We start from the raw sequence: 27,207 nt of genomic DNA, 5'->3' as shown, positions 1-27,207 counted from the left end.
TACTCTAAATGCTCACGTCGTCAGTACATAAAAGCGCACGGCACCTTTTCACGAGGTATTACGGTAACGTGAGGTAGGCGTGCTTTGCGTTGGAATGTACCATTCTGCCAACACACCGGGAAGGATTTTGTTGTGACAGCGGAGTAACAACCCGGCGGGGGTAGACGGTAAGGCGAAATCCTCAGCCCTTCCTCTTTCTAATTTAAATCAGACCTACAACTATAAGATAGAGCTAAAATTCAAATATATGCACAGGTGTTACGTTTTATAAAAGCCGAGTCGCCCGGATTTATGTAATAGTACATGTCAGTTTATCATCCCGGACGCACAGGTAGTACCACCATCAAAATATCGCCAGCTAGCGAATCATAGCTACCGCTGTGATTAATTTAGCCAACTTAGCTAGCTTTACCAGCTAGCAGTAGACAGGTGAAGGACAGCAAGCTGTTTTCGCTGTATCAGTTTACATCACTCGATATTTCAGTTGCTTTTCCACCTCAAAAAATCCGACGTTAAAGCTAACTGGCGGGTAAGCGTTAGCGTTAGCTTCCCCTGCTGCAGTTGCATTGGAAAGTCGTGACTGTCCGTGTGAGGATGGATGATATTTCAGTCTCCCGGCCTAACATTATCGTTCACAGTGCTACCAGTCAGCCAGTGCTGCTCATAATCTCCAGCTACCTGCTATACCCAGTTTAAAAGATTAGTTTGTGATATATTTGGGCCTTTAGCTAACATTATATCCGCAATCGGTACTGTGACAGGCTTCTGATTTCGCAATGAAAGTTTATGCATCACGCAGTTTGTAATGTCATTGCCTAATAATCAGATATATTTCCATAATGTGTCGGGGATTCATCAATAAATAAAAAAATAAACCACATAAAATGTGTTACCCACAGTCAGAGTGGTGTACACGTATATTTGTTTAGTTTAGAAACATCTTAATACTCAGCTCAGACTCCGAACATTAGCTACACAAAATCTATAACAACAGTAACTCAGTTTTAACCAGACTTCCTAAACAGCATGCAATGTACGATCATATCATAGGTCAAATCTCCACCAACAATCAATAGACCATCAGATGCTCCAATAGCTCTCTAATTACAGATGTTGTGTGTGACTGGGAGTGTCTCTTATTTGGCCTGCTCTGATTCATTCTTTTTGGCTTCCAGGTAATAACGTAGGTTTTTCACCTTGCATCAACAATGGCCTTCAGCAAGGGATATCGCATTTACCACAAGCTGGATCCACCCCCTTACAGTGTCATAGTGGAAACCAGGACCAGGGAAGAATGCCTCATGTTTGAATCAGGGGCTGTTGCTGTTCTGTGTAAGACATCTTGTTTGATTGATTTAAATTCCCTAAATTCTTAACCCCAAATAAGGATGCTACAAGGAGAATACAACTGTAAGAGACATATTTGACCAACAAGTGATGGATGTGATTTTGTACTATATTTAAGTCACAAGCTACAATTACTTAAGGTTTAAAGGAGAGTATTACCAGTATTTTCCTTACATTGTGTTGCTTTTGTTTGTCTTCTAGCGGCAGCAGAGAAGGAGGCCATTAAAAACACATATGCCAAGATTGTTGATGCCTATGGCATCCTGGGTGTCCTCCGCCTAAACTTGGGTAAGCTACAGACACACCTTCTCTGTGCATTGCTCCTTGTTGCAGAAATTTCCTGGATTCAGTCCAGATCCTGACCCCAGGTTCCTGTGTGACTGTGAGGGACCTCAGTTTGTAGTCCTGTCGCTGCTTACTTATAAGCTGCTTTCTCCTGCCCTCTACATGACCTTGAGGGCTCTTGTTATCACAACAAGGGAAAAAGCTGCATAAAAGATTAAAGCTCAGTCTTATAGATGGCTGAGATTTGTCTGCCTGGTGATTTCCTCTAAAGGAATGGCACCAACATTTAATTAACCATTTCTTGTCCAGTCTCTTAATGCTGAATAATTTCTTAATGCATCAACATACAGCTTGCTTCTTTACAATTCACCATAGATAATGTTTCATATGCATGTCCTTTTGTTTTAACCATAATCCCTTTTGCTTTTTCAGGTGATTCCATGCTCCACAGTCTGGTGGTTGTGACAGGATGCAGCTCTGTGGGGAAAGTGCAGGATTCTGAGGTTTTCAGGGTCACACAGACAGACTTTATATCGCTGAAGAATGACCCAGCAGATGAGGACCGCATAGCTGAGGTGCGAAAGGTCCTGAACTCAGGACACTTTTACTTTGCCTGGTCTGCCACTGGAGTCAGCATGGACCTGAGTCTCAATGCACATCGCAGGACCCTGGAAGACACTACAGATAACCGCTTCTTCTGGTAAGCACATGAAATGATTACTGTTCCAAGGTTACAGTAGGCCAGACTCGTAGGCAGGTGTTTGGCTTTAACTCTCTGAAGTAGTAGATATGTACAACGATAAGTGTGTGTTCTGCTATCTGCAAAGTCTTTCTGGTTAAAGAGTTCCTTCTGAATGTGTGATATGGGGGCAGTGTGATTTGCAACTAAGGTGTGAAAATTTACTGTTCACACTGAATTTGTTTGTGTGTTTGCTGTTGTGTCTGTCTCACTTAATCAATAGGAACCAATCTCTGCACCTGCACCTGAAACACTATGGAGTTAACTGTGATGACTGGCTGTTGAGGCTGATGTGTGGTGGTGTGGAGATCAGGACCATTTATGCAGGGCACAAACAGGCCAAGGCCTGCATCTTCTCACGCCTCAGCTCAGAACGGGCAGGCACACGATTCAACGTCAGAGGAACAAATGATGACGGACAGGTGGCCAACTTTGTGGAGACTGAACAGGTGAATCAGATGTTTGACAGTCTTAATGAATCTCTCTTCTTGTTTGAGAAGTGGTATGATAAAAGCTGCCTAACAGAAATCAGTTTGATAGTGTAGTTGCATCATTTTCCATATGCTCTGTGCTTGGTCACATGACTTTGGTTAATACAGTCTGTTTAAACACTGGTTATCTATTGACTGTTGAAGAGCAAACCTAATGCTGCCTGACAATGAAACACTATTGCTCCAGCATTTTGTGCTGTCACTGCATTTTGTTCAACAAAAATTATTATAGATGCACAGATAAAATTAAAACGTAACAGGAGAATCAGCAGAAAGATGATGATTATGATAATATATCAGCACACTGATGCATTGGTCAAGCTTCTTCCTGAAGCCTTTTACTCTGCAGTACTTTAACTTCCTCAGTTGAGTAAACTTCAGTCCAGTAAGTATTTTGCCTTTATTGCTGAGTCAGCACATTGTCAGTAGACGTGAATATTTGAATATGTAAACTTACTTCTCAGCTCGTCATTGTGGGGAAACAACTCGATTTGCATTTTCACTTTTTGTGGTTCCTGTTTCAGGAAACAAACACAAAGATATATATTGGACTGAATAACAGAAACAACCACGATTTTAATGTGACGTAATGCAGAACAACTACACCAATATTTGCTGCCTCAAAAATTACTGTAAAGATAATTCAACATCTCTCTGTCAAAGTCTGAATAAAAATTGAACATGAGAAGCTTCAGATGTGCAGTGGTAATTGCAGGGATCTGCAAGATTACATTGTCAGTTCTGCTTATTTTGGGTAGCCGCTGTAGTGTTGACAGCTATGGGTCATGTTGCTTAATGACTTGGGTTTCAAAGATATGTCATCAATATAGTCATAAAAATGTTGTGCCTCTACATACTACATGGTTTCACCTTTATGTTTCCTTTGTGTCCTGACAAAGCAGCCACAGACACACATGCTGGTATTGTCTATACCAATGCAGTGACGTCATTTGTCTGCATTGTACAGTCATAGAACAATTAAAGTGTTGTCGCTCCCTGTGGTCTTAAAAGTTTGTGAAGGCTGTGTTACTTTCCATGTTTTCTTTTCATCCTCCCATAGGTTTTATCAATGTGTTTTTAATTTTTATGATCTGTTTTTTTTTCATATTGCAAATAAACTTAACCAAACTTTCCTCTTGCTCTGAACAGGTTATTTTCCTGGATGACAAGGTCTCATCCTTCATACAGATCCGTGGGTCCATTCCTCTTTTCTGGGAACAGCCAGGAATCCAGGTAATTGGAGTTAAACCTATCCTATAAAGCCAGCCTAGAATCGTGATTGTGAGGTTTTCATATGTCAAACCAGATTATATGAAAAATATATAGCAGCCCCCATGTTTGTGTAAAAGCCATGTCCATTTTGTAAATGCTTTAGTTTTAGATAAAGCTCAGATAAGCTCTGTTGAGTGCACAGTGCTAAGTGTAAACACTGAACTCTGATGAAGCCTTTGTGGTGCTCTTGCAAAATAAGAAAAATCACTTTCATTGAAATACATTGTTTTCAGCATTCGTTGGGAATGATACATCTCCTTGTAATTACACTGGATATCTTTAACACATTTTGTCCATGCTGTGTTCAGAAAAAGTCCATTAAGGGTGTTTTGTTGCACCTGAATGAGAATCGGCACCCTAATGGGATGGATGAGAACCCCCACCTGGTATACTTTTTTTTTTTTTTGGCTCTTGCTGGTGTTGGCGCTTTCATACTGCAGATAGGGATTACTCTGTGCATTGCCAAAGGGTAAGGGTGAAAACCAAGGCAATCCCATTGTGGAATTTTATCCAGGTCCCATACATGGTTCCTGTCCAAGAACTGCAGTTTTGAAGATTTAAAGCAGGAACTAGAAGCACCCATTAAACACACAACATAAATAACATCACTGGGATTCTCCTGCCCTTGTCCTGACACTGCACAGACTGGTGGATGAGATCAGGTGTGGGGGAGGTTAATGATAGATATAGTGGATGGTAAAGGGCGTTTTTCTGTTTTCCTCAGCTCCCAGACTTCTTTGGTCAGGTGAGAGCCTGGTCTGAAAACATCCCCTAACCACATGCCTTTCACATAGTTTGCTGATATTCCCCAGGCAGCTGGATAGGTGTTAATTGATAATATGGAAGAACGAGCTGCAAAATCTTAGAGGGCCAAGAGAAGCCAAGACCATATAAGTCACCTATTCAGTCCACATGGTCTGTGGTTTGGTCAGAACACAGGGTAGTGGGCTCGGGGTTGTTTTCAGACGAAACTGTAGTCCTCCTGCTTTTTAAGCATTGTGTTAGCTTAGTCCCCTCTACCGATTGTGGCTTTGTAGGCTTACTTTGTCCTCCCCGTACTCTCCAATCAATTCCCTGAGCAGATGGGATAGTTTCAGCTTTATCTTGAAGAAGAGTTATCGATCTTTCAGTAAGTTTACATTAGAAATAGTTATAAAGTAGTCTTGGAATCATACTTGTAGCATAGTGTCATAAAACCCTGCTGGGAGAGATATAGATCAGTATAGTGGAAGGGCTGCCCCCTCTTAGTGGATTAGCTGTTATGAGTTCTGGTTAATGAAAAACTTGTAGTTAATCATTTTTTATGGTTGTTTTGGGAAAAGAGTCATTCGTGGAATTAGTCATTTTGTGGCAAATGATCACATGTGGTATTCACCAGTATACTTTGTACTTTAAGAAGCTCTAGTTTTGTTTAAATATTGAATGAATTGATTGAGGATGTCCTATGACTAATAGTCAACTAACAGTCCAGGACAAACCTTGTAAGTGGCACGACATACAGTGTGTAACCATGAAATATATTGTGGACATTACATGCCTTTAGAGCAATCAAAATGAATTTAGAACTTGTTTGACCAATTACATTCCAGGTGTTATCTGATATCTGTTGAGTTGCAGTAACATGTGAAGAGGTTTTGGTCTAAGGTGTACAGCTGTAACCCGAGTCCTTTCAGATGCTATCTCAGGAAGTTATTAAATATGCATAGCAGAGACCTGCACGACAGTAGAGAGAGGTAGGAGTGACAAAATGGCAGCAGCATGGAGCAAAAATATCTAACCCTAGCAGACACAGGCCTAGCCAAAAAAGGCACATGTAAACTGACATTCAAGCAAATAATGTCCCCAGCAACAATGCAGTGGTAATAATATTTATTGACTGGTTTATGTCCAGAATGCTTATATGTTGCTTGTGACCAGGACTGAGTAAACAATAGGAGACAGAGGAGGCAGAAATGAAAAGTGCAAGGGGGTGATGGCATGTAATCTTTTTTTAAGTTGATGACAGGCCATTAGAGACAGGAAGAGAAGGTATTTTATAAACAAAAGATAAGAGTAGATAAAGTTCATGCACTAGCAGAGATAGGTAGGGAACAGTGAGGGAACAAGTAGGGACCTGCAGTGCACAGTGAGTAGATTTCCATCGAACAGCTACTGTGCAAGGGTCATGTCAAGGTGTGGTCATGTGTGGTCATGTCTGCTCTTAATCGTCTGTAAGGCTCTTCTGTGTTTTTTGTGATTCAGTCAGCCCCAGAATAATCGGTGATACAAATTTGCAAGCAGAGTCAAAAGAAAAAAATGTAATAAAAGTTTTAATAAAGGTGTTGGAGAGGTGACAGGCAACAAAATTTCTCTGCTGTGTCTTAATCTCTGTATGAACAAATCTCTCTATGCTGCCCCTTTGTTGCTGTTGTCCTGTGCCATTCTTTTTTTCTCCACTGTAAAGGTCTTGTTTCCTCTGTTCAAATGTTATCCAAAATTTCCATTCCAAATTCACCACCAGGTTTTCTGATCACCTGCAACATGTGTGTGTGTGTGCACCCAACTTTCCTTTGAAGTATTGATTTTAAGTAAAGAAGAACACTGTGACTCGCGTCTTTCTTTGTCTTTTCTTGCTCTCTCTGAACTGCAGGTTGGATCTCATCGTGTCAAACTCTCGAGGGGATTTGAGGCAAATGCGCCAGCATTTGAAAGGTAATTAAGATGTTCTGTGTGTGTAGTGTGTGTATACGCAAGTGCGGGTGTGTGTGTGTAGTTTTCAGCTGCTTTATCTGGCCTTGAAGGAGCAGAGCAGAGGAGACACTATAATACTATATCTCCTGCAGTCATTGCCTGAGCCACAATAGAGACAAGCCCTCTAGACTCTTGAAGGAGAAGATGTTAATTGAAGTGTGTCCTGAGAGGCCGGTTTATTGCTGGGTACAGAAAGGACACATTAGTAACCCTTAATCAGCCGTCGACCAGAATAACCTGTATTTTATGTTTATTGCAGACAGTTTCTTTGCAAAAGTCTTTCCCTGACTTTTTGCACATCTCCTTAATTGTTTCAAAGAACATTTAATTAAATGTGTGTGTGCATTGAAGGCTTTTATGAATCAACATTAAACAAATAAAAGTATAGATAGTCTTCTTTGGCTTGATGTTCAGGTCCATTGACTGTTCTGTCATTGTATTCCAATTTTGGCTTCCCAGTAGTATCTTTCCCAATTCTAAAAGCTTTACTGCAACAATGGATTGGGCCTTTGATTACTCATCTTCTCTTAACTGGCAGTGAATAGTGGAGAACAGGTGGGCAGTGAGAAATACATGCCTCCAAAAATGGAATCACCCACTTTTAAAAAAATGGATCACAACGTTTGTCTAGTTTCTTTAGAGAGGGTACGTCAGTGTTTGCAAGTATCACAACATACATTTAAGTGTGAACACTCATGAAGCTGTCAGTCTGATACCAAAAAAGATTTCTATATATATGTGTACCTTATTTTTGGCATCATTAACAAGACGCTACTGGAGATTTTCTCCAAATCATGGCAACTTTACCTTAAACATTTAATCCTAATTGCGGAGCCTTGAAAGAGAAATGTGTCCTTTGCTTTCCCCAATCTACAGACACATTACAGATGCAGGTTTAGCAACAGAGCAGCACCCATTAGAGTTGCTACTTTCTTCAGGACACTTAAGCCAGACGGCTTGTCACTAGGCCTAAATACCGAGATCATCACCCTAATCACTGTGTCACACCTTGATAGCACTGTGCCTGGCTCCATCCCTATCAACTTTCCTTATCAGTCCCGGAGCAGACATGCTGTTCACTCAGTTTAAGGCAACATGATGCTGATAAGCTTCAAAGACCACCAGTGGGTCTTTTATTTCTCCTGACTTTAGAGGATGGACTGAGCCCAGCTAAGCATTCATGACAAGTTTCATTTGCTTAGTAGTGTCTTCGGCATGCAAGACAAGCATGTCAGATGGTACACCAGTTGTAACAAATTATTATTTTTCACAAGAAGTGGTTGGCAGGCAGCTAGTCTTTGTCAGTATCTGTCCAGATCGGGACTTGACTCACTCTCTGTTATATGTAGGCAGTTTTCTGCTGTGACAGCCTAGTATGTTCGTGTTGAGATTCCTTAAATAGCACAAGGCCTACAAGAACATCTTTTTATAAACATGGTAACAGTAGCAGAATGTAGCCTAGGTCTGCTGTTCTCTCTGCTGGACAGTGCTGCTGCTCCATCCATTATCTGTAATATATTAAATCAATTTGATAGAGAAGCCTGAGGTTGTTTAAGTGTCTCCCCTTGGCTCTGTCCCTTCCTTTGTCCCTCCAGTTTTTACAACTTTGCAAAAACACATACTATAATCTTCTTAGTAAGTGCAACCTGGGATTAATCTCCATCATATACGTCTTTGTATTCCCTCTTCTTAGGGAGCAAGTGTCTCAGCTGAAGAAAGAGGCATTGAAATACAAATAAGCAATGAGATGTGCAACTTTTGAACTCATTGCACATTAATATTTCACTTTTGACTCTAAAAGTGAAGCTTAAATCCACATTTACATGCCCTTGTTGCATCCCTTTACCGCACACATACAAGTAACAGTTTAAAAAAAAACATGATGCAGGCTTGTCAGTATTGTGCCTCTGTGCAGTAGAGATGTGGAGCATGTGTCGAGATGCTTGTGTTGCTGTGCTGCTGCAGCCCTGATTTATTAATCTGAGAGATATTGTGTGCGTTTATCAAGGTTAAGCAAAGCAAGGAGACTTTAATAGGTTATGATAAATGCTGGAATAGGTGCACTATTAGTCTGTGATGTTATTTCAGACTTTAACAATGCTGTGTTCTGTCTAGACACTTCACTGCACTGCGGAGGTTGTATGGTAAACAGGTGATCATCAATCTGCTTGGGAGCAAGGAAGGGGAACACATGCTCAGCAAAGCGTTCCAGGTGAGAAGAACAGTTCTCTGACAAAACACATTGGCAGCAAATCATATGCATTTACCGGTAAATAGACTAGATGCTGACTTTATTCTTTTTGGAAACCAACACACGACCGACAGCACGAAATTCTGTCTTTTTCCATTTACTGTACCTTCAACTGTCAGGTCACATTTTCTTTTGTGGTCTTGTAGCTGTCACAAAACCACAAAGAAAACTTACTGCATACACTATATAGAATTGAATTACATTGATTTATATTAAAGGCATTTACCGGTTAGCCGTAGCTTAGTTGAAGTTATATTTGTCACATGTTAATCTTTTCTATTAAGGAGGAAGTAAAGTCAGTAGTAATGCCAGCTGTCAACTGAGCTGTAGTTCCTAAAACGTGACCTGCATGTTTATAGATTACAGTCAAAGGTTTCCGAAGAAATCAAGCTATTGGTTTTGCATTAATGAATGGAAACTAACTTTTACATTCCATTTGTGGGAATACGTCCTCTTCCTCTCTCTTTCTCTGTCACTCAGAGTCACTTGAAGGCATCAGAGCATGCGACAGCAGTGAAAATGGTGAACTTTGACTACCATCAAAATGTGAAGGGGGGCAAGGCAGACAAACTCCACAGTGTCCTCAAACCCTACCTCAGCAAGTTTTTAGAGGAGTGTGGGTTCTTCTACTACTCGGGAGAGACGGGCATCGCAAAGTGAGAAATTAATACATTTATTAAGTAGTACTGAATGTCATTTTTGTTATTGCTTCTTAACATTATAGCATCTTTTTAGGACTCAGGGTGGGACCATTAGGACCAACTGCTTGGACTGTCTGGACAGAACCAACAGTGTTCAGGCCTTCTTTGCCCTTGAGGTAGGAGTCTAAGGCCATTGTTTTGTTCTAAACAGGGATTTGCTATTCTTCCGGCAGAGTTCATTGTCTTTAATGTTGATGCTTATAATCTTAACCCTCTGTTTCTAACCCTCACCACACCAGATGTTGCCAAAGCAGCTGGAGGACATGAGTCTGACAGAGAAACCCCAGCTGGTGGCCCGGTTCCAGGAGGTTTTTAGGACCATGTGGTCAGCCAATGGAGACTCCATCAGTAAGATCTACGCAGGCACCGGTGCCCTGGATGGCAAGGCCAAGGTACACAAAATGGACACAATAAATACACATGAGCATACAAGTTCACGGTAATTTACATTTACAATTTTTAATGCAGAACAGGTTGTAAGAGCTGTGTTTAATGTCTTGATCAGGGTTTATGAATTTTAGCTCAGCCTGTTATAACAATCGTTGATTAGTTGAAAACCAAATTATGTACTATGTTATATTTTCATTATTGTTTGATCTTAAAGGCTGTAGACATTTAGTTAGCAACCCTGGAATAGACAACCTTAATAAAAGTGTCATGCATTAATAAAGACTATTCCAACTAAAGGGAAAGTACAACTTTGAATGAGACAAGATTTCCAAAGATAAGTAAGGTTTGCATAAAAGTTTTGAATAAAATTTGCAAAATTACTCCTTATTTTTAGCTTGAGAGAGGATCACAAAGACTCATTTTACACTTTTATAGTCTACTTTTTGCTAACACGTCACACTTTATCTCAGTTTATGCATGATAATAGCAGCCTAGTAGATGAGCAAGTTATGGAAGGGGAAACATAAATATACACTAAGCAATGGCACCAGTGCTGGCACTGTGCAGTAAGGGCAAAAGCCCTGCTCGTTTACAGAACTGAGGACCTAAATTATTACCTTTTGACTTGGATCTTTAACCATAAATAGCACTTTATAAAATAATATCTGGCTGTGCGTTGTGCATGTAGTGACAGAGTTGATCCTCACTGTGTGTAGACCTGTGTGCTTCAGTTTCTTAACTCTTGTGTGCCATCTCTTTCTGCTGTCCTCTGGACCTCTCTACCTGTGTGGTAAGTTAACGAGCCAGTTGATGTTTTTGAGCTGTGGGTCTGTATCTGGTGCATTGATTCAAGTGTCTGTGGGTTAAATGATGATGATGAAGGTTGGGGTAGGTGGGACCTCTTTATTTAAACCTGATTTTATTTCCCCTTGAGGTATCCATGTGATGCATACTGTCTTGACCTAGCAACTCTCAAAGCCACATAGAGATTTCTATTGAGCTACAGAAATCTAGCACAAAAGAAAACAAGAAAAAGGCAATTGCCCTGGCATGTTGAGTGAGGTTGCCTACATCATCTGGCAACATCTGCTGTCTTGATTGGATGAATAAAAATGGACATGTTCTATTAAAACAAACCATGTTGCACATAAATCAGTGAAATTTCGAAGGTTTGATCCCTCACAGTCAGTTTACAAATCTTTATTACTTGGATCTCTCTGATGTGTTCCTCCTTTTCTTTTCTTCTGTGGTTGGAGTGGGAAGTAAAGACTTTTTGTCACACCAAGCGAGCTAATGATTAAGGTGGTTTTTAATTTTTTGTGTGTGTCTGTTTGTAGGCGGGAAAGCTAAAAGATGGCGCTCGTTCCGTGACAAGGACCATCCAGAACAACTTCTTTGACAGCTCCAAGCAGGAGGCTATAGACATCCTGAGGCTGGGCTCCACACTCAACAGCGATTTGGCGGACAAAGCTCGTGCCTTGCTCACCACGTCCAGTCTATATGGTAATTCGTTACAACATGTGACGTATTATTTTATTGAGTTAACAGGTCCCTTCTCTAAAATGTACTTACGAATAGTTTAACAGTTTTTTTTTGCTTCATATTATATGTTGCAGCTTCTATGGGATGTAATTTTTTAGAAAATATCCCTTTCTGCTCCCTCAGGGAAGCATTGTTTAAATATTTTGACAAGTTTTGTCCTGTATCTGTTGTAGCCTTTTTAGCCAGAAGCTACTCTGCACAATAGAGGGGTTTGTCTGTGCTGCGTTAAGTGTAATCTCCATGGGTCAGCTCTCTGTGCCAGTTAGATTAATGCTGACCGACTGCTCTGCTAGAATTATCTATTAAAGCACTGGTTAACCCGCCCTTCTCTCCCTTCTCTCCCCCTGCCCACAATCTTAGTCACTGAGCCCGTCTTACAATCAGGTATAGTAACTGACGGATTACCCCCAGTGGATGGATCTTTTCATCCCATCCCATATTTGTCCCATCATTTGTGTTTGTTACTTTTTATCGTTCATTCATTTGTTATCTAATGTTGGTAGCGGTTTAACCCTCTGTCTGTTGCACATCATCAGGCTGTTGCAATAGAGGTTAAAGAAAAGAGGATGCTGAATTTTGTTATGAAATTTAACATCCCTTTGAGTGGGAAACTTACAGACAGAAATGAACCATTACCAAGGCTGATTATTTGAATGCTATCTGTATTCCAATCAGAGTTGGTGTGTATATCCTTTCTCCCATGCCCCATGTTTTAGAATATTGTTTCAGTCTTCCCTCCCTGTATTTGGATGTTCTCCCATTGGTTTTTATTAGATTTTTCCCTTTTCCGTTTCGTTTCCCTGAATGCCGCCCTTCCTGCAGACCCACACATACTCAGCATTTTTACACTCTAATCCCACTCTCCTCCCTTACACAGCTTCCCCAAGAGTATTGCTGGGAATGTGTCAGAACTACCATAAATACACGAGGCCCAAGCAGATCCGGGTGTGTGTCGGCACCTGGAATGTCAACGGCGGTAAACAGTTTCGCAGCATTGCTTTCCGCAATCAGACACTCAACGACTGGCTGTTGGATGCTCCAAAGAAGGCAGGGCATCCTGAGTTCCAGGGTATGTTGGGGTCATTTATCTGCACTCACCAGTGGTTCATGCCATATCTGGAAATTATATTTAATAGGGCCACCAGCACCTCTGAAGCTCACTATTTGATGTTATATCTCATTTGTTTTATCTGTGGTTTAAAGGAGCTTCCTAAGACTTCAGGAAGTGACTGATATATCTTTATCTCTACAATTTATCTTCTTAGTTTTGCTGACAGGGTTTTCACGATACCATAATTTTAAACTAGACAATACTAGTTTTAAAAAAAGATATTCGATACGACAAAAATGGGAAAAATAAGTCCTAGGTGAACAAAATACGATTTTTTAAATCAACAATCTGCTTACATTGCTGGTACAGAAAACTCATTAAATACACGCCTCCAGTCACATGGAGGGTTTGTTGCTGGAAGAATGCAACGAGCAGTTGATTTTATTTCCTGTTATTTCACCTGTGCAGCCCGGGGTTGAAAAGTTGTAGCTCTTTACTACTGTTGAATGTTTAAGTAACAGAGATTGTATTATTTGAAACAGGTATATAAAATATAGAGATAGATATAGATAAGGCACTTGTGTTGAACACTGTGTATGTTTCCCTTCACAGACAGCAAAGCCAACCCCGTAGATATCTTTGCCATTGGCTTTGAAGAAATGGTTGAACTGAATGCTGGCAATATTGTCAGTGCGAGGTATGTGTGCAAGATTCCAGCCTCAGATAACTGACAAGTTTTGTTTGTTTTCTTTCCCTTTCTTTTTCTGTGGTCTACACAGCCTACTTTTAAGATACTGTCAAGAACGCTAATGCTGTTTTTTCTTTCAAAGATTCAAGTGATGAAGCTTTTAAATGTATTAACTACATCAAAAAGGGTATGGAACATAGAGTATATAACATCCTGAAAGAAGAAGTTGATTTCAAAGTGGCCATGATTTTTCTTTCTGAGATCCTGATTTTGCTCTTGACATAATAAGATTATTAAGCTGAGCTGGACTGCTCAGGCCTGAGCTGACAAGGCTAATATGACTTATCCAGATGTGAATTCTTTTGGTTCTTGATGAAGAGCAAAGAGGATTTTATAACATCTTAAGATTTAACTTAATAAAACGTTAATGATCCCTCTCTGACTCACTTGATGTTTTTGGCTGATCTGGGTATTATTTTGATTTGTTCTTTTTCTGCACTCTGACACATCTTTCTGTTTTTGTCACAGCACTACAAACCAGAAACTATGGGCAGCTGAGCTACAAAAAAACATATCGCGGGACCACAAGTATGTGCTGCTTGCTTCAGAGCAGCTGGTGGGAGTGTGTCTGTTTGTTTTCATCCGCCCACAGCACGCACCCTTCATCAGGTGAGCACATTTTTACAAGAGACTTATCTAGTTACACTATAATCACGGTGATGGTAACTGTAATCTTGTCATTCAATATTTTTTCCAGGGATGTTGCCGTAGATACTGTAAAAACTGGGATGGGCGGGGCTACAGGCAATAAAGGAGGTGTGGCCATCCGCCTGCTCTTCCACACCACCAGCATCTGCTTTGTCTGCTCCCACTTTGCTGCCGGCCAGTCACAGGTCAAGGAGAGGAACGACGACTACAATGAGATCACACGCAGACTCAGCTTCCCCATGGTAGTAACCATGACATTAACAAGTTATTTTTTCAAACACATTGTTGCACAATGTAAGCATAAATGCATCCATCTTGTTGCCAGGGTCGTCTGCTGTACTCGCATGACTACGTCTTCTGGTGTGGAGACTTTAATTATCGAATCAGTATGCCCAATGAGGAAGTGAAAGACCTGATCAAACAGCAGAGCTGGGACTCCCTGACAGCTGGGGACCAGTTGTTGGACCAGAAGAATGCTGGTTTGGTATGATCTGCAACACACTTGCATGTTTACAGCACAAATAACTTTCACTTCCTCTCAGTAGAAAACAGTGTACCATAACACTGAGCACTTTTTTTTTAGCGCGTACTAATGCAGAAGTGTCTTTAACAGGTGTTCAGAGGTTTTATCGAGGGGAAGTTAGATTTTGCCCCCACCTATAAGTATGACCTCTTCTCAGAAGACTATGACACCAGCGAGAAGTGCCGAACACCAGCCTGGACTGACCGCATCCTCTGGAAGAGGAGGAAGTGGAACTTTAACAAAACGGGTAAGATGCAGAGCTACTGCAAATAAGTAACTCTGACCTGAATGAGCTCCTTCCCCTCTACCTTAGACCTTTTGACAGAAGACAACATTATGTTACTGGCAAAAATAGTCTTATATGTGCATTTATGCATGTTTTGTAGCTGAGGAGATGAATGTAGTAGGGGCACCTTCCACATCTGGGGAGAATGAGGACGATCCACACAACCCCTGGAGCCCTGGAACTCTGAAGTACTATGGCAGGGCTGAGCTTAAGACCTCAGACCACAGGTAATAATATCTGTAGGAGCAGCAGCAGCAGTATGATTTGCTGTATTTCCTTCTTATGTCACATCAGTGTTGTGTTGTCAAGTGGAATCAACTGATTACAATGACTCTGTAACATAACAGTGGTGCAGACAAGTATGTAGCATTTCTCTTCATCACTGACTTCAAGGATCTCCTGTCTTTCTTTAGACCCGTGATGGCTGTAATAGACGTGGACATCCTGGAAGTCGACCCAGAGGCGCGTCACCAGGTCTACAAAGACGTCATCGCCCTGCAGGGGCCCCCAGATGGCACCATCCTGGTGTCACTCTGCTCCTCCGGCCCTGATGACTACTTTGACGATGCGCTCATAGACGAGCTGCTGGACAAGTTTTCTAATTTCGGAGAGGTCATCCTCATCAGGTGAGCGGGACATCCTAACACAGACAGACATGTATCACCTTCAGACAGTGAGACGGCATTGACAGTGTCCTTGTTTATGCAGGTTTGTGGAGGAGAAGATGTGGGTGACATTCCTGGAAGGTTACTCTGCGCTTGCTGCTCTGTCTCTCAGCGCTTCCACTGTAAGTCATCACTGATTATATTACTTACTTGTAAGTTAAAGCCTTAACATTAATAATATAAGATGTACGTCCATCTCTGTTGTTTTAAATTCAAAGTTGCATAATTTTTACCACCCTCACACTGCATTCAAACACAAACAGAAATTGCTTTCCTGTAACATGCCTGGTAACCTCTGCCTAGCGCCTTCTTAACCTTGTCTGCTGGATACACTGTAGGTCCTTGGCAAAGTGATTGACATTCGTTTGAAGAGTCCAGGCTGGATCAAGAGCCTGGAAGAGGAGATGAGTGTGGAGAGGATCTGTGGAAGCATCCCCACCTCGGCCAGCTCCACCCTGCTTGCTGAGGACACAGACATGGGCGATGATGATTACGATATGGAAGGTGAGGAGTGACAGCCAAGCAATCCCAATTGTTATCCTCAAAAACGTAGATGGATGGACGTTAGATGGATGTATGGATTACCAGCTTCAAGTAAATGAATCCCTGCCCTCTCGTCTCATTTACTAGGTGAAGTGGATGAGGAGGTCGAGGAGATCCTTCCCCAACACCTTCAGCCTGGAGCAGGCTCTGGCCCTGGATCCTCCCCTCTCCCCTCCCCTCGCAGTAGTCCTTGTCCCTCCCCCACCCACGGAGAACCTGCTGCCCCCAGCAGGCCTAGTCGTGGAGGGCAACCTGCCCGACCATCACAAGGTAAATATAACGTGCAGCATGACACACACCTGGAATCAGGTTGATGAAAGTACAGTCATCAGCTCAGACCCCAGTCTCTGCCTGCTGGAGTATAAACTGTAATTCTGTTCTGTCTGTAACGCACTGAAACAGATTTAAGCCCATCATTACTGAGGAGAGAATTTCCAGGTAAAAAATTTATGTGTGGTGATTTGCTGTGTGATGTTTAGAGATAGAGGGCTTGCAGTGTGTCTTCCACTTAACTACTTGTTTCCATCTGCGACATAATTTAAGCTGCTGTAGTAAAATGTGTGCAGTGTTAGCTTCTTCTTTTCTTTGGTTAACACTGAATCACAGCTGTGCACAAAGAGCACATCGCAGAATGGCACAGAGCCCTATCTTACACCAAGCGCAAAGCGGTGCACCGCACAACCCAACTGTCTTTGCTAGTTTCAGACCGATGCAGTTGTTTTTTCCACAGCCAGTGGTCAGGTTGTGTAAGAAGCAAATGTACTTGCGTGCATCCTGTGTGTGTGTGTAAAGGGCATGGGGGATGACACTCTGATTGGTTGATTTCATAGTGTCCCCAAAACAAACCTGTGGTTGATGAATACACTAAATACAACCCCATTACCCCCCATGTTCTGACTGTACTTGGCCATGCACTTTAGGCAACGCTCTATAGATCGAGATTATACTTTCAGAAACAGGGCTAATGGCTTGACATGTGTGACCAGTGTGATTTGTCAGAGAAAATAACTTTTTTTATGATGACATTTTTACACTTGAGGCATTAAACCACGCTCTGTCACAAATTTTCTGGATACAAATATGCTGTTCCTCAGTTAAACCACTCTGTTTTCATTCACACCTCTTTTTATTCCTTCCAGGGCCTCCTGTTGACTTCCAGCCTGGTGCCCCCACATCTCTAGAGCCCAAACGCCCACCTCCCCCTCGTCCCCAAGCTCCCCCAGCCAGACCAGCACCCCCTCAACGCCCACCGCCACCATCAGGTGAAGTATCATCCTACCCCTCTCATATACAGTGATTAAAGCTTGCAACCTAAGTTAGAGCAACTAAATAAAATCCTCAGTGGAAGTGTGGATATTTAATTTTTCATGTAACAGTCTGAGAAACTTTAGGCAGGTGTTAATATTTTCACTTTTATCCCACTGCTTCACCTCATTCCTGAAGGAGGCATGAGCCCTCTGCCTATTAGAAGGGAATCTGGAGGTAAAGTAATAAGTTTGCAACTGTGTGTTTATCTGCTTAAATTGCTGAAGCATTTAAAGTAGTGGCTGCTATTTTCCATCTGATGCTACACACAGAAAAACACACTGCTTAAGCGTTGACTCAGTAAGCTGTCATCAGTTTCGATGCTTGTTTCTGTTTGGCATAGAATAAAGTGAGGTTGCAGATGACTGTATGATGCTTCAACAAAAAAAAAAGAGTAATTATTCACTGAACCACCAGCATCACATGAACCCTCTTCTAAACCTGACTGGATGTACACACCACCGGGCTGTCCTTGGGCTTAGCTTCAACTTCTCAGCTTGTTAAAACAGAGAATGTTGCCAAAACAATCTACCCACACCTCATAATCAAATGTGAGTTGAAAATAGGCTGTGAGGTTGCTGAGTCATGCTTGATTTTAATGAGAAACTCTTAGATTGAGGTGTTGCCAGTTGAGAAATTGTGATTGACTTCTTAGGTCAAGTTTTGCAGTGCTCCTTGTGCATCATCCAGTCACTCTCCATACTGTGTGATTTTGTTTAATGTAAATCCTTACAGAGAAAATGAGTCTAGCTTTACAGTAATATCTCTCCTTTGTGGTTCATCTGTACTGTGGAAGTGTTGTTGTTTTATAGCCTAGACATTGTCCTGGGTATTGTTGCCCTTATTTTAAGTTTTCCGCGTGGTAGTAGCTGGTAAGTCATGATATGTAATTTTCATAATGAAATACTGTTTCCCCTTTTTGACTTTAAGACTGTGGCAAATGTTCCAGCCCATTGCTTGGTAGGAGAGGCAGTGAAGGTAACTGGCCAGGCAGTGTGTCTTTAAATGTCATCTGATCCATGTAGTCTTACACCCTGTCATCAATGCTTCTTTGACATTGATGGTTCTTCTTTGGCCGATTCTTCATCATCTTGTCTAGTCTTGTGCATGTGACAGAGAGAGAGACGTGTTTGGTAGCCTGTAACTGTAGACCAAAATATTTGGCTTATTTTAATGCAAAATAAGCAGGCAATGAAAAAAACAAAGGTTAAAGAGCTAGCAGGACCAAATACACTCTTGCAGACTTTTCTACCCAGGAGACAAACTTTCTCCTTCGTCATTTAATATTCAGTGGTGGTTATAAGTATAATACACCCCTGCTGATTAGTTTTGAAATCTACAAATATCCCAAATAAGGCTTTTTCCTGCAAACATTTGTGATGAATTTTAAAGTAAATATCACGACTCGTGCAGGAGCTCAGGATATGCATCAATACACATTCACATTATATATTCAGGAGTCATTGTAGGAGACCATCTGACTGACATGGTTACACACAATAGGTAACTGGATACATCACAGTTGTGCACTCTTATCATTGTGGACTAAACCAGTTAGTCTTTTTATTACCCGGAAGATAACGTGAGCTAAAGGACAATCCCTTCAGTCCACACCTAAACTGGTTTTAAAGTCAGTTTGGCAGTAGTACTCCACTATAATTGCAGGGGATATCCTCATCAGGGAGGTTAAGACTCACAGCATCTCAGGCTTCACTGCTCTGCTGCATTTATACCACCACACGCTATTTATTCTTAGCACTTCTTGTCAAGTGTTGTCATCGGGAACACTTGCTTCCTGTGACCAGCATTCCACTTTGTGTATAACAGTAATGTGGTTTGGTTTCCTTTGTGCTGCAAAGGACCAAAAAGCCCCGCTCTTCCTCGGCCAGATGCTGCTGCAGGTGAGTGCCACAAAGCATGACGTAGCCTCACTTAGCATTAGTGAAGACACGGGATTGTTACTTAGTTATGCAGGGTTTTATTTGTCCCATGAACACTCATCTATATATGGAGATTTCTTGACTCACAGGGAGTGATACAGGGCTGGTGTTATCCCCGTCTATAATCCTGTGTTGTGTGTTTATACCCTGACACAAATTAAGCCTTTCCCAGGGTGGAGGATAGGGTTTGGTTGCTTAGCCTGTCAGTGACTTGGCCTGTATTCACCTGACCCATTTGTATGGTGTGTGTGTGTGTGTGTGTGTGTGTGTGTGTGTGTGTGTGTGGTTAGTTGAACCCCTCAGTCACAGTAAGGGTGTGTTTGTGATTAGCAGGGTTGACTTTCATTTGGTAACTGCACAGTGAAGCATTACGCAGTAGCAGACATCTAAGTCGCGTGGGAACATGTTCGCAGGCACCGAGAGGGGTTCAGCAAGAGAATAGTGAAAGACGAGGTGTGTGCTTGCGAGCTGTGTGGTAAGCAGTTGGCTCACAGAACAAGGTCTGCCTCTCCTCCAGACCTCCTGCAGCTCTGGAATGACTGAGTCATCATTTGTAATGAAGTCAGCCATAGGGAATTTGGTCTGTCATAGGCTGGGGTGGGTTTGCAGTGTGCTTGTGGTGATTTAGTACAGTGCTTGTAAAAGTTAAAGTTCATTCACTTGAACCATCTACCTAAATGCTCATGCTGTTCCTTACATCTCTCCCTAGGGGGCGCAGTCCACATGCTAGATATGAAAATTAAGATCCTTTTATGTTGCTAATGTAGCTGTTTTTTTTCCGTCTTAACTCTTTCAGGTCGAGGCCAGGTAGCAGTGGGAGCTCCCGGACCTGGAGGTGCTTCCAGACCGGTGAGTTTACAACTTTGAACAGTCTTCACAAAAGGAGTCTGACCAATCATACTGATTTTGCCTGATTTAATTTCTCCCTGTTCTCTATTCATCATCATCCAGAATATCCCTCCTCGAGCTGGAGTCATCAGTATGCCCCCCCAGTCTCGCCCACCACCTCCCGCTCACCCTGGAGCACCTAGACCCATCCCAGAAGTGCATCCCGGGGCCCCTCGGCCAATCCCAGACACCCACCCTGGAGCTCCACGACCTGTGCCCAGCGGCCAGGCAAAACCATCTGACCTGCCTCTGGGTAAGGGAGCGTATTTTCACAATGGGCAGCATACTAGATCAGAAGTTCCCTAATTTTTCTACGTCAGTGCTCCCAAATTTAATTTATTGGTTTATTTAAGTCAAGAATAGTGTACAATGTGTATTGCACCAGATAGCGCACATTGCTAATTATCTTCTGTCGTCCCTGGGCATGGATATACTGCACATATAACTATATAAAATTGACAATTTCACGTAAAATGAATAGCATTAGCTTCTGACCAGGGCCCCCCTTTGGCAAGATGTCTTTAAAACCCATTGACAGTACTACAGCAAATGTTAAGTATATATCTTTCCTTACTTTTATTAATGCAATAATAAATAAATTATGCCCAATGGCAGACCCCACTTTAACAATCACTGTACTAGATTATCAAAACTTTAACTTAATTTTAATTTTAAGCCTTAACTCTGTCCTGTTTCCTCACTCAGGTCCCTCTCCCTCAGGTCCTCCTCTTGCAGAGCCCCCTGCAGGGAGACCCCAGGTTCCATCACCCATGCAGCCACCCATGCAGCCCCAACAGGTTGCACCTGCAGCTCAGTCCCAACTCCCACCACCGATGCAGCCCACACTTCCAGCTCCACTCCAACCACAGCAAGCTCCTAAAGCAGGGCCCCCTCCTGCTGCTGCCCCTGCTGGGCCTCCACAGGGTCTAGCCTCTCCTAAACCCCCACCACGTTCCCGCTCCTCTCACGCTCTGCCACCTGATGCTGCCAAGTCTGAGACAGCCCCAGCTGCACAGGTTGGTGCCAATTCCCTTTTTCATGACATTACTGGAATTTCAGCAACTGAACAAAGAGCACTAACATAATTATCTATTGAGTTCACTGAGATTTTTCTGCTTACATGTAGTTAAAAAATGTACCACAGATTCATGCTCAAGTTGTGCTCATTAGACAAGATATTTTATGCTATATTATGACAAGTGTTGGAGGTGGAGACTGCGACAGTAGCCTCTTTCTGCTTCTTTGTCTCGCATCAGATGAGCTTAGTTGTCTGTGTCATTCTTCCTGCTTTTGTCTCTCTGATACATTTGTCTCTTTTTCACAAGCTGGAGAAGCCCTCAGGGTGACAGGTACTTTATATTAAACCACCTCTTTGTCTCATCCTCCATAGCACAACAGTCCTCTGCTCTGATGTTATTACCTCTCATACATTACACCCAGTAACCTCCCCCTCTCTCATTTTGTAATAAATTTCCTTCCTTGTACGTCTTCTCCTGAATTATTTTAACTTGGATGTTTTAGTCCACTGCAAGGCCATGCATTGTTTTGTGTTAGGCTCAAAATATGGAGCATTCTTTGTCTTCTTTTTGTCGGTCAACATATCAAACCATAAATGACATGGGAAAAAAAAGATGAAAATGTGATGTTTTGTTGTTGGCCATTTTCTCCTCCTTCACTAGTCCTTTCATATCTGCTTACTGTTCACTGTTGAGAGTGAGCACATATGCAATGACTTCATATTTTGATTTGACACGTTGTTTAATTTGTATTATTTCATTCATTTGTATTAGAGTTAGTGATTGTATATGGACTGTGATACATACATCAGCAGTAATCAGTGTATTTAAATCGGCCAGATTAAAGGTACCCTGTGGAGTTTTGACTGAGTGGCGCTATGGATCAAGTAATTCCCATCATACACCAGCAGACTTTAAAAATACTTTTAAAAGTCTAAAGATGTGAAACCTTCTCACATCTCAAGACAATGTGAGCTTTTAGTCACACACTAAAAGATTTTAAAAAGACTGGCAATCTTACAGGGTTCATCTTTGCAAGACTACAACTGGATTCCTTTTGAGATTATTTCCCATCCTGCAACTGCAGAAAAATAGTACGCCAGACTTCTTTGAAGAAATATGACATATTGGGGCAACCTTTAGTTCAACAGGTAGAGTGTGTGCCCCATATAGGCTGAGTCCTTTGCAGCAGCTTGGGTTTGATTCTTAAACCCATCATCCCCTTCTCACTCCCTCTTTCCTGTCACTCTCCAGCTGAACCGTAATAAAGTTAAAAAAAAAAAAAAAAAAAAAAGCCTGAAAAATAATCATTAAAATGATGTCTGCATAAAAACCTATCTCTGGAAACACCAGATAAAAGGCATCATTTGGTGACAGTATTCTTGACAGTTCAACATCAATATAATTCATAAAGATAAACTGTATTTGTGTACACACTTTAGATTTTGATTTTGTCACCTCAACTTGCTACCAGCCCTTAATGGTTCAGTGGCAGGAGACTGTGGAATTGAGAGGCAAACAGTTTTAAAAAATTACGATTTTTCACTAAAAATAAGTGCTAGTTGGTCAGATACATGCCAGATTAAACACAGACTCTTGATCACTCCACAACTCCACCACTTTCTCCTCCTTTTCTACAGTCCAAGAGAGCCAAGACTTGTTCACGTTCTTGACAAGACTTACGATAATATTAAACATGTTTGATTTTGTCGTCACATCAAGATGAGAAAACGACTAACTTAAGACAGCTTGGTCTGAGTTTTATGGCCACCTCACACCAAATGATCAAGATCGTGGGTGCGCACGCGAACTTAGATAAAACTCATGACTTTCCTCCGACGTTGGAGGTTTGTCTGCAACAGTGGAATCGCTTAAAAGGTCATTTGGTGTAAAGTTAGCGTAAGAAACACTGGATGTAAATATATAACTGTTTCTTTACAAGAAAGCTCCAATGGGTATCTTTAAACTTTGTTCTGAGTTGATGAAAGAAGATTATATCATGGGCCATTAGTAAGTTAAACACATTAGCTCATGGTTCATATTTCCACACAGCATTTGTTGTGACAGCTGAATGGCATTTTCTTTGTTTTGTTCCTCCTTAGACTAATGGACTGAACGGAATCCAAAGAGAAGCACAATGGAAGCCCGACCCCTTCGACACACTTACTTCTGATTTCCTCACCTCCTCCTCATCCTCCTGGCAAACCACCCAATCCCTGACCAGAGGCTCCTCTCTGCGTGCTCCCCCCGCAGTTCCTGTGTCGAAGATGTCCAATACTCTCCCGACATCCCTCTCCTTCCAGTCCTCCGCTCTGTCAGACCTGCAGGCACTTGATTCGTCTTCCTCTTCCTCGCTCTCCACCCCGTCACCATTCGCCTCCTCCCTGCTCCCGCCTCCTCCGGTACCATCTCGTAGCCGCTCCCACGAGACACTGCGTGCCTCCCCCGGCCCCCTCCTGAGTGACCCACTTCCTGTGCGACCCAGCAGCACCAATCCCTTCACAGGCCCACTGGCGCAGCAGCATCAGCAGCGCCGCGCAATGACCCCGGATTTCAGCATCCAGCACCCTGCCGCAACGCCAAACATTCAAAGGACCATGTCCGCTCTCACTCAGCCACTTATCCCCACCCCTGCTCCAGCAGCAGCCCCTACTGCCACACCCAACTCTCAGCTGCAAAGGACAACGTCCCTGTTTGGACCATCGTCCACTTTAAATCCAACACCTACTCCTCTGCTCCCCCTCACGCCATCTCCTGCCCCCTCCCTGCCTCTGGCACCACCCTCCTCCCTTCCACCTTCCCTCGCACCTCGTCGCCAGCCACCTCCCCCAGGAGGGAAACCAACTCAGCAGTGGGTCACGTTTGATGATGATTTGGATTTTAAACCTCCAACCAAAACACCACAAGCCCCCGTCTTCCCTTCCAGTTCTCTAGTGCCCCAAACTCAGACTCAGCCCTCCCGCTCTGTGTTTGACTCAGAGCCCGACTGGTTATCCTCGACCCCTTCAGTATTCCCAACCCTCCCTCCTCCCATCCCATCTAGAACTGTAACCAGTAACCCAAAGCTCCCAGAGGGACCCAGCGACGACTGCTTCTTCCCCAGGGGGTCGACAGAAAGATAGGATCACTCATAATATGTAAAGGGCATATCCAGATATGTATAGATCTATGATAAATGTGTATATGTGTGTGTGTATGTACAAAAGAGACAGTATTTAAGAAGTATAGACCAATCCCCTTCTGAATCACAGGAAAGGATTTATATCTCGAGCAGTAACACGAGAAGTGTATGAGCCTAAATGTGTGTTCTAACTTTACCACAGAGATGTTTGCCTGTTCCCTGATATTAACATTTATTTTAATACAAATCATTCTGATGTTTATTTTTATTCACGGCAGCAAACGTGCCTGCGTCTACAGTATAGAGTTATATAAAGTACATCTATACGCACAAATCACGTGTTTAACCACCTGTGCAATATCAAGACATTTCTGTGTGGTCGTGCAGCACACTGCATTCGCCTGTGAGGTTCAGTGTTACCTTGGCATTTGCTACATTCACAGACACACAGCGGTTCATATCCATTATTCTGACTGAACTAAACATCAGAGCAGGGTACTCAAGTTAGAGGGTAATCTTCTACCTTGTCGGTTCACGTGTGGCAGAAGGCTATGCACTGCAGGTTTTACATTTGCCCCACAAACAGAGTTGTTGTTGTACGTTTTAATTCTTTTCTTTGTCTGTGAGGGGTGCACATTTAAAAGTCTTATTGTGCGCTTGCTTTTATCATGAATGTACTTTACGTTGCACTGGGTTTTGTCATTGCCTCCTTGCTGACACTGCAGCGTGAACAACAGCACGAGTTAGTGTCATAATCAGTCAAACTGTTCACTGCCGCAGGACTGATGCTCTGTAATGTCATCCAATCCTCTTGATAGAAAACATTTTGTTCTCTCTCTCTCTTCAGCCATTGTTCTTTGTCTATGGGCTGTTACGCTTAGCTGGATATATTTTGTAGCTCTATATCAAAACCTATACATAGTGATTATGTATAAATGTATGTTTGCAACATGGGAACTACTCGCTAAATGTGCGTACGTGTGTTTGTGATGACCGTATCAGTGATTTGCACAATATAACTGATATGCACTGAAAGGCTGTATGTGCTCTCTTGGTTGTATTCTTGCTGATGGCTGAGTGGCAGAAATGAGAGCCTGCGGATTGAACAGACATCCTGTAGTGTTTTAACCCCTCTTGATTTATCCAAAGCATTTAACCACACTATTGTAAATTCAGAGAATGTGGCGCGTGTGTGTATACTTCTCTTACTCTCAAGTATGAAGCTGGTGTGATTTGGGTTTGAGGACATGGCAGCAAGGACGAGCCATGCTTAATAATAAGAGGGCACTTTTTTTTTTACTTCAACTTTTGTTCACTGCAAAAGTCATGCTTTTAATTTCTAAGAACATTTACTCTAAATAACCTATTGTTGATACCGTGGTGAGAAGTAACGTGTTGTGTTTGAGGTGCATATCGTCCGTTGTCGTGTTTGACAGTGTTTGTGTTTGGATGTGAGTGCGTGTACAGAGTTTAGAGTGGAATATCAGAGCTTTTCCCCAAGGACGTCTTCTCTTTTGAGTGCACACAGTGTATTTGCGAACAGGTTCTGATGTAACAGCCACTGTATTTATTTACCCATGGCTGTCACTGTATTTCTGCTTCCAGCCTGCCACAGGCTGCGGAGTGGTGTCACTGTATGCGAAGATGTTAACAATACAAGACTTGAGAATTCCCCCGTAGCAACACTAATAGACGATTGTTCACCACCTTGACTGAACAGACTCACTGTATGCTCAAGTGCATAACCAGGCTATCATTTCCAGTTGACTGTTTGTTGTGTCCTTTCTCAGGCGCAGTGCGGCCCACATTCCAGACAGTAGTGCGATTTGAGTGTAGGTGTCAAGCTCTCCCGAGCGTTTGCAGGTCCACTTGTGATATCTAACCCACAGCTGTTTCCTCCAGAGCCTTGCTGATTTCGTAAACATTCATGAGGTGTGTGTGGTGTTCTCAGAGGTGATGTGTCAGTATTTTTTCCCCTGTGCTACCTTATTTCACTTTCACTGCTATTGAGTTTCATAGGTCAGCGTTAATGTTGACAGTGATGACGAGCAATAGTTTTGCAAAAGGATCAGTGAGAGTACAATCCTCCCTAAGTTGACACATGCCAGCTGTTGTAATCTAATCAGATGTTGTTTCCCCCCCCCTCAACCTTCAGAAATTATATAACCGGCCGACATGTCTTAAAAGAATTTCGATGGTTCACGGAGGATAAAACATCTGATCCAAGTACCGGCTTACTAACGCTTCTGTGCTTTGTTAAAACACAATGTAAAAATAAGTAAAAAATAATCTTTGTTCACTGCGCCTAAAACAGTCGCTATCAATGTAAGCAAGTGTATCAGGTTGCCTTTGCTTACATGTCGATGTCATCTCTAAAATGCATTTATTGTGTTATCCAAATGTGTGCGGTAGATACTGTATCTGCATTAACAGTAGGTGACTAGCCAGCGCTTTGTGTCATGTCATGTTCAAGATGAGATTTTATAGGAAACAAAATTGCTCCTTTTGTGAGGTTGGTGTCCCCTTTTTATGGCTATAATCCATAGTAAATAACGAGTCTGTGTTGTTGAACATATTCCGTATGTGTTAAAGAGAAACATGAAGCTGCGATTCGTGTTAATATCTGACGTTCCATATTTTAAGTGCACAGCTGATTGCACCTTTATGTATGAAGCAGTTTATGTTGTATGTATGTATGCAAAAATAAATGTAAGTTGACGCTGAA

General features: G+C 42.2%; 1 protein-coding gene across 13 annotated transcripts; it reads left to right on the top strand.

Moving 5' to 3' along the window:
* The first annotated feature begins 35 nt into the window (after positions 1-35).
* On the top strand, positions 36-27,207 carry synj1 (synaptojanin 1). Of its 13 annotated transcripts, XM_049591662.1 has the most exons (33): positions 36-167; positions 1,176-1,332; positions 1,549-1,635; positions 2,065-2,332; positions 2,595-2,820; positions 4,012-4,095; positions 6,764-6,825; positions 8,980-9,076; positions 9,596-9,771; positions 9,851-9,932; positions 10,056-10,208; positions 11,544-11,709; positions 12,109-12,132; positions 12,626-12,817; positions 13,412-13,496; positions 14,016-14,156; positions 14,245-14,437; positions 14,521-14,679; positions 14,809-14,965; positions 15,105-15,231; positions 15,418-15,630; positions 15,713-15,791; positions 16,008-16,173; positions 16,300-16,482; positions 16,615-16,650; positions 17,352-17,474; positions 17,656-17,694; positions 19,377-19,418; positions 20,254-20,306; positions 20,409-20,598; positions 21,051-21,361; positions 21,671-21,694; positions 23,464-23,561. In XM_049591662.1, exons 2-32 carry the CDS (start codon positions 1,209-1,211, stop codon positions 21,689-21,691), a joined length of 4,059 nt encoding a protein of 1,352 aa, XP_049447619.1. In that variant the 5' UTR covers positions 36-167; positions 1,176-1,208; the 3' UTR covers positions 21,692-21,694; positions 23,464-23,561. The 13 variants fall into 13 exon arrangements, with proteins under 13 accessions (XP_049447619.1, XP_049447608.1, XP_049447605.1 ...); XM_049591651.1 differs by lacking the exon at positions 21,671-21,694 and having other exon boundaries at positions 11,553-11,709; positions 23,464-27,207; XM_049591648.1 differs by lacking the exon at positions 21,671-21,694 and having other exon boundaries at positions 23,464-27,207.

Source organism: Epinephelus fuscoguttatus, linkage group LG12 (assembly GCF_011397635.1).
Source record: "Epinephelus fuscoguttatus linkage group LG12, E.fuscoguttatus.final_Chr_v1".
NCBI lineage: Eukaryota > Metazoa > Chordata > Actinopteri > Perciformes > Serranidae > Epinephelus > Epinephelus fuscoguttatus.
This window is presented reverse-complemented; position numbering and strand designations above follow the sequence as displayed.

Coding starts and splice junctions, on each gene's coding strand:
- synj1 (XM_049591648.1), top strand. CDS start 1,209: ATGGCCTTCAGCAAGGGATATCGCATTTACCACAAGCTGGATCCACCC. Junction 1,333..1,548: donor AGGGGCTGTTGCTGTTCTGT/GTAAGACATCTT, acceptor TTTGTCTTCTAG/CGGCAGCAGAGAAGGAGGCC. Junction 16,174..16,299: donor TGATGATTACGATATGGAAG/GTGAGGAGTGAC, acceptor CTCATTTACTAG/GTGAAGTGGATGAGGAGGTC.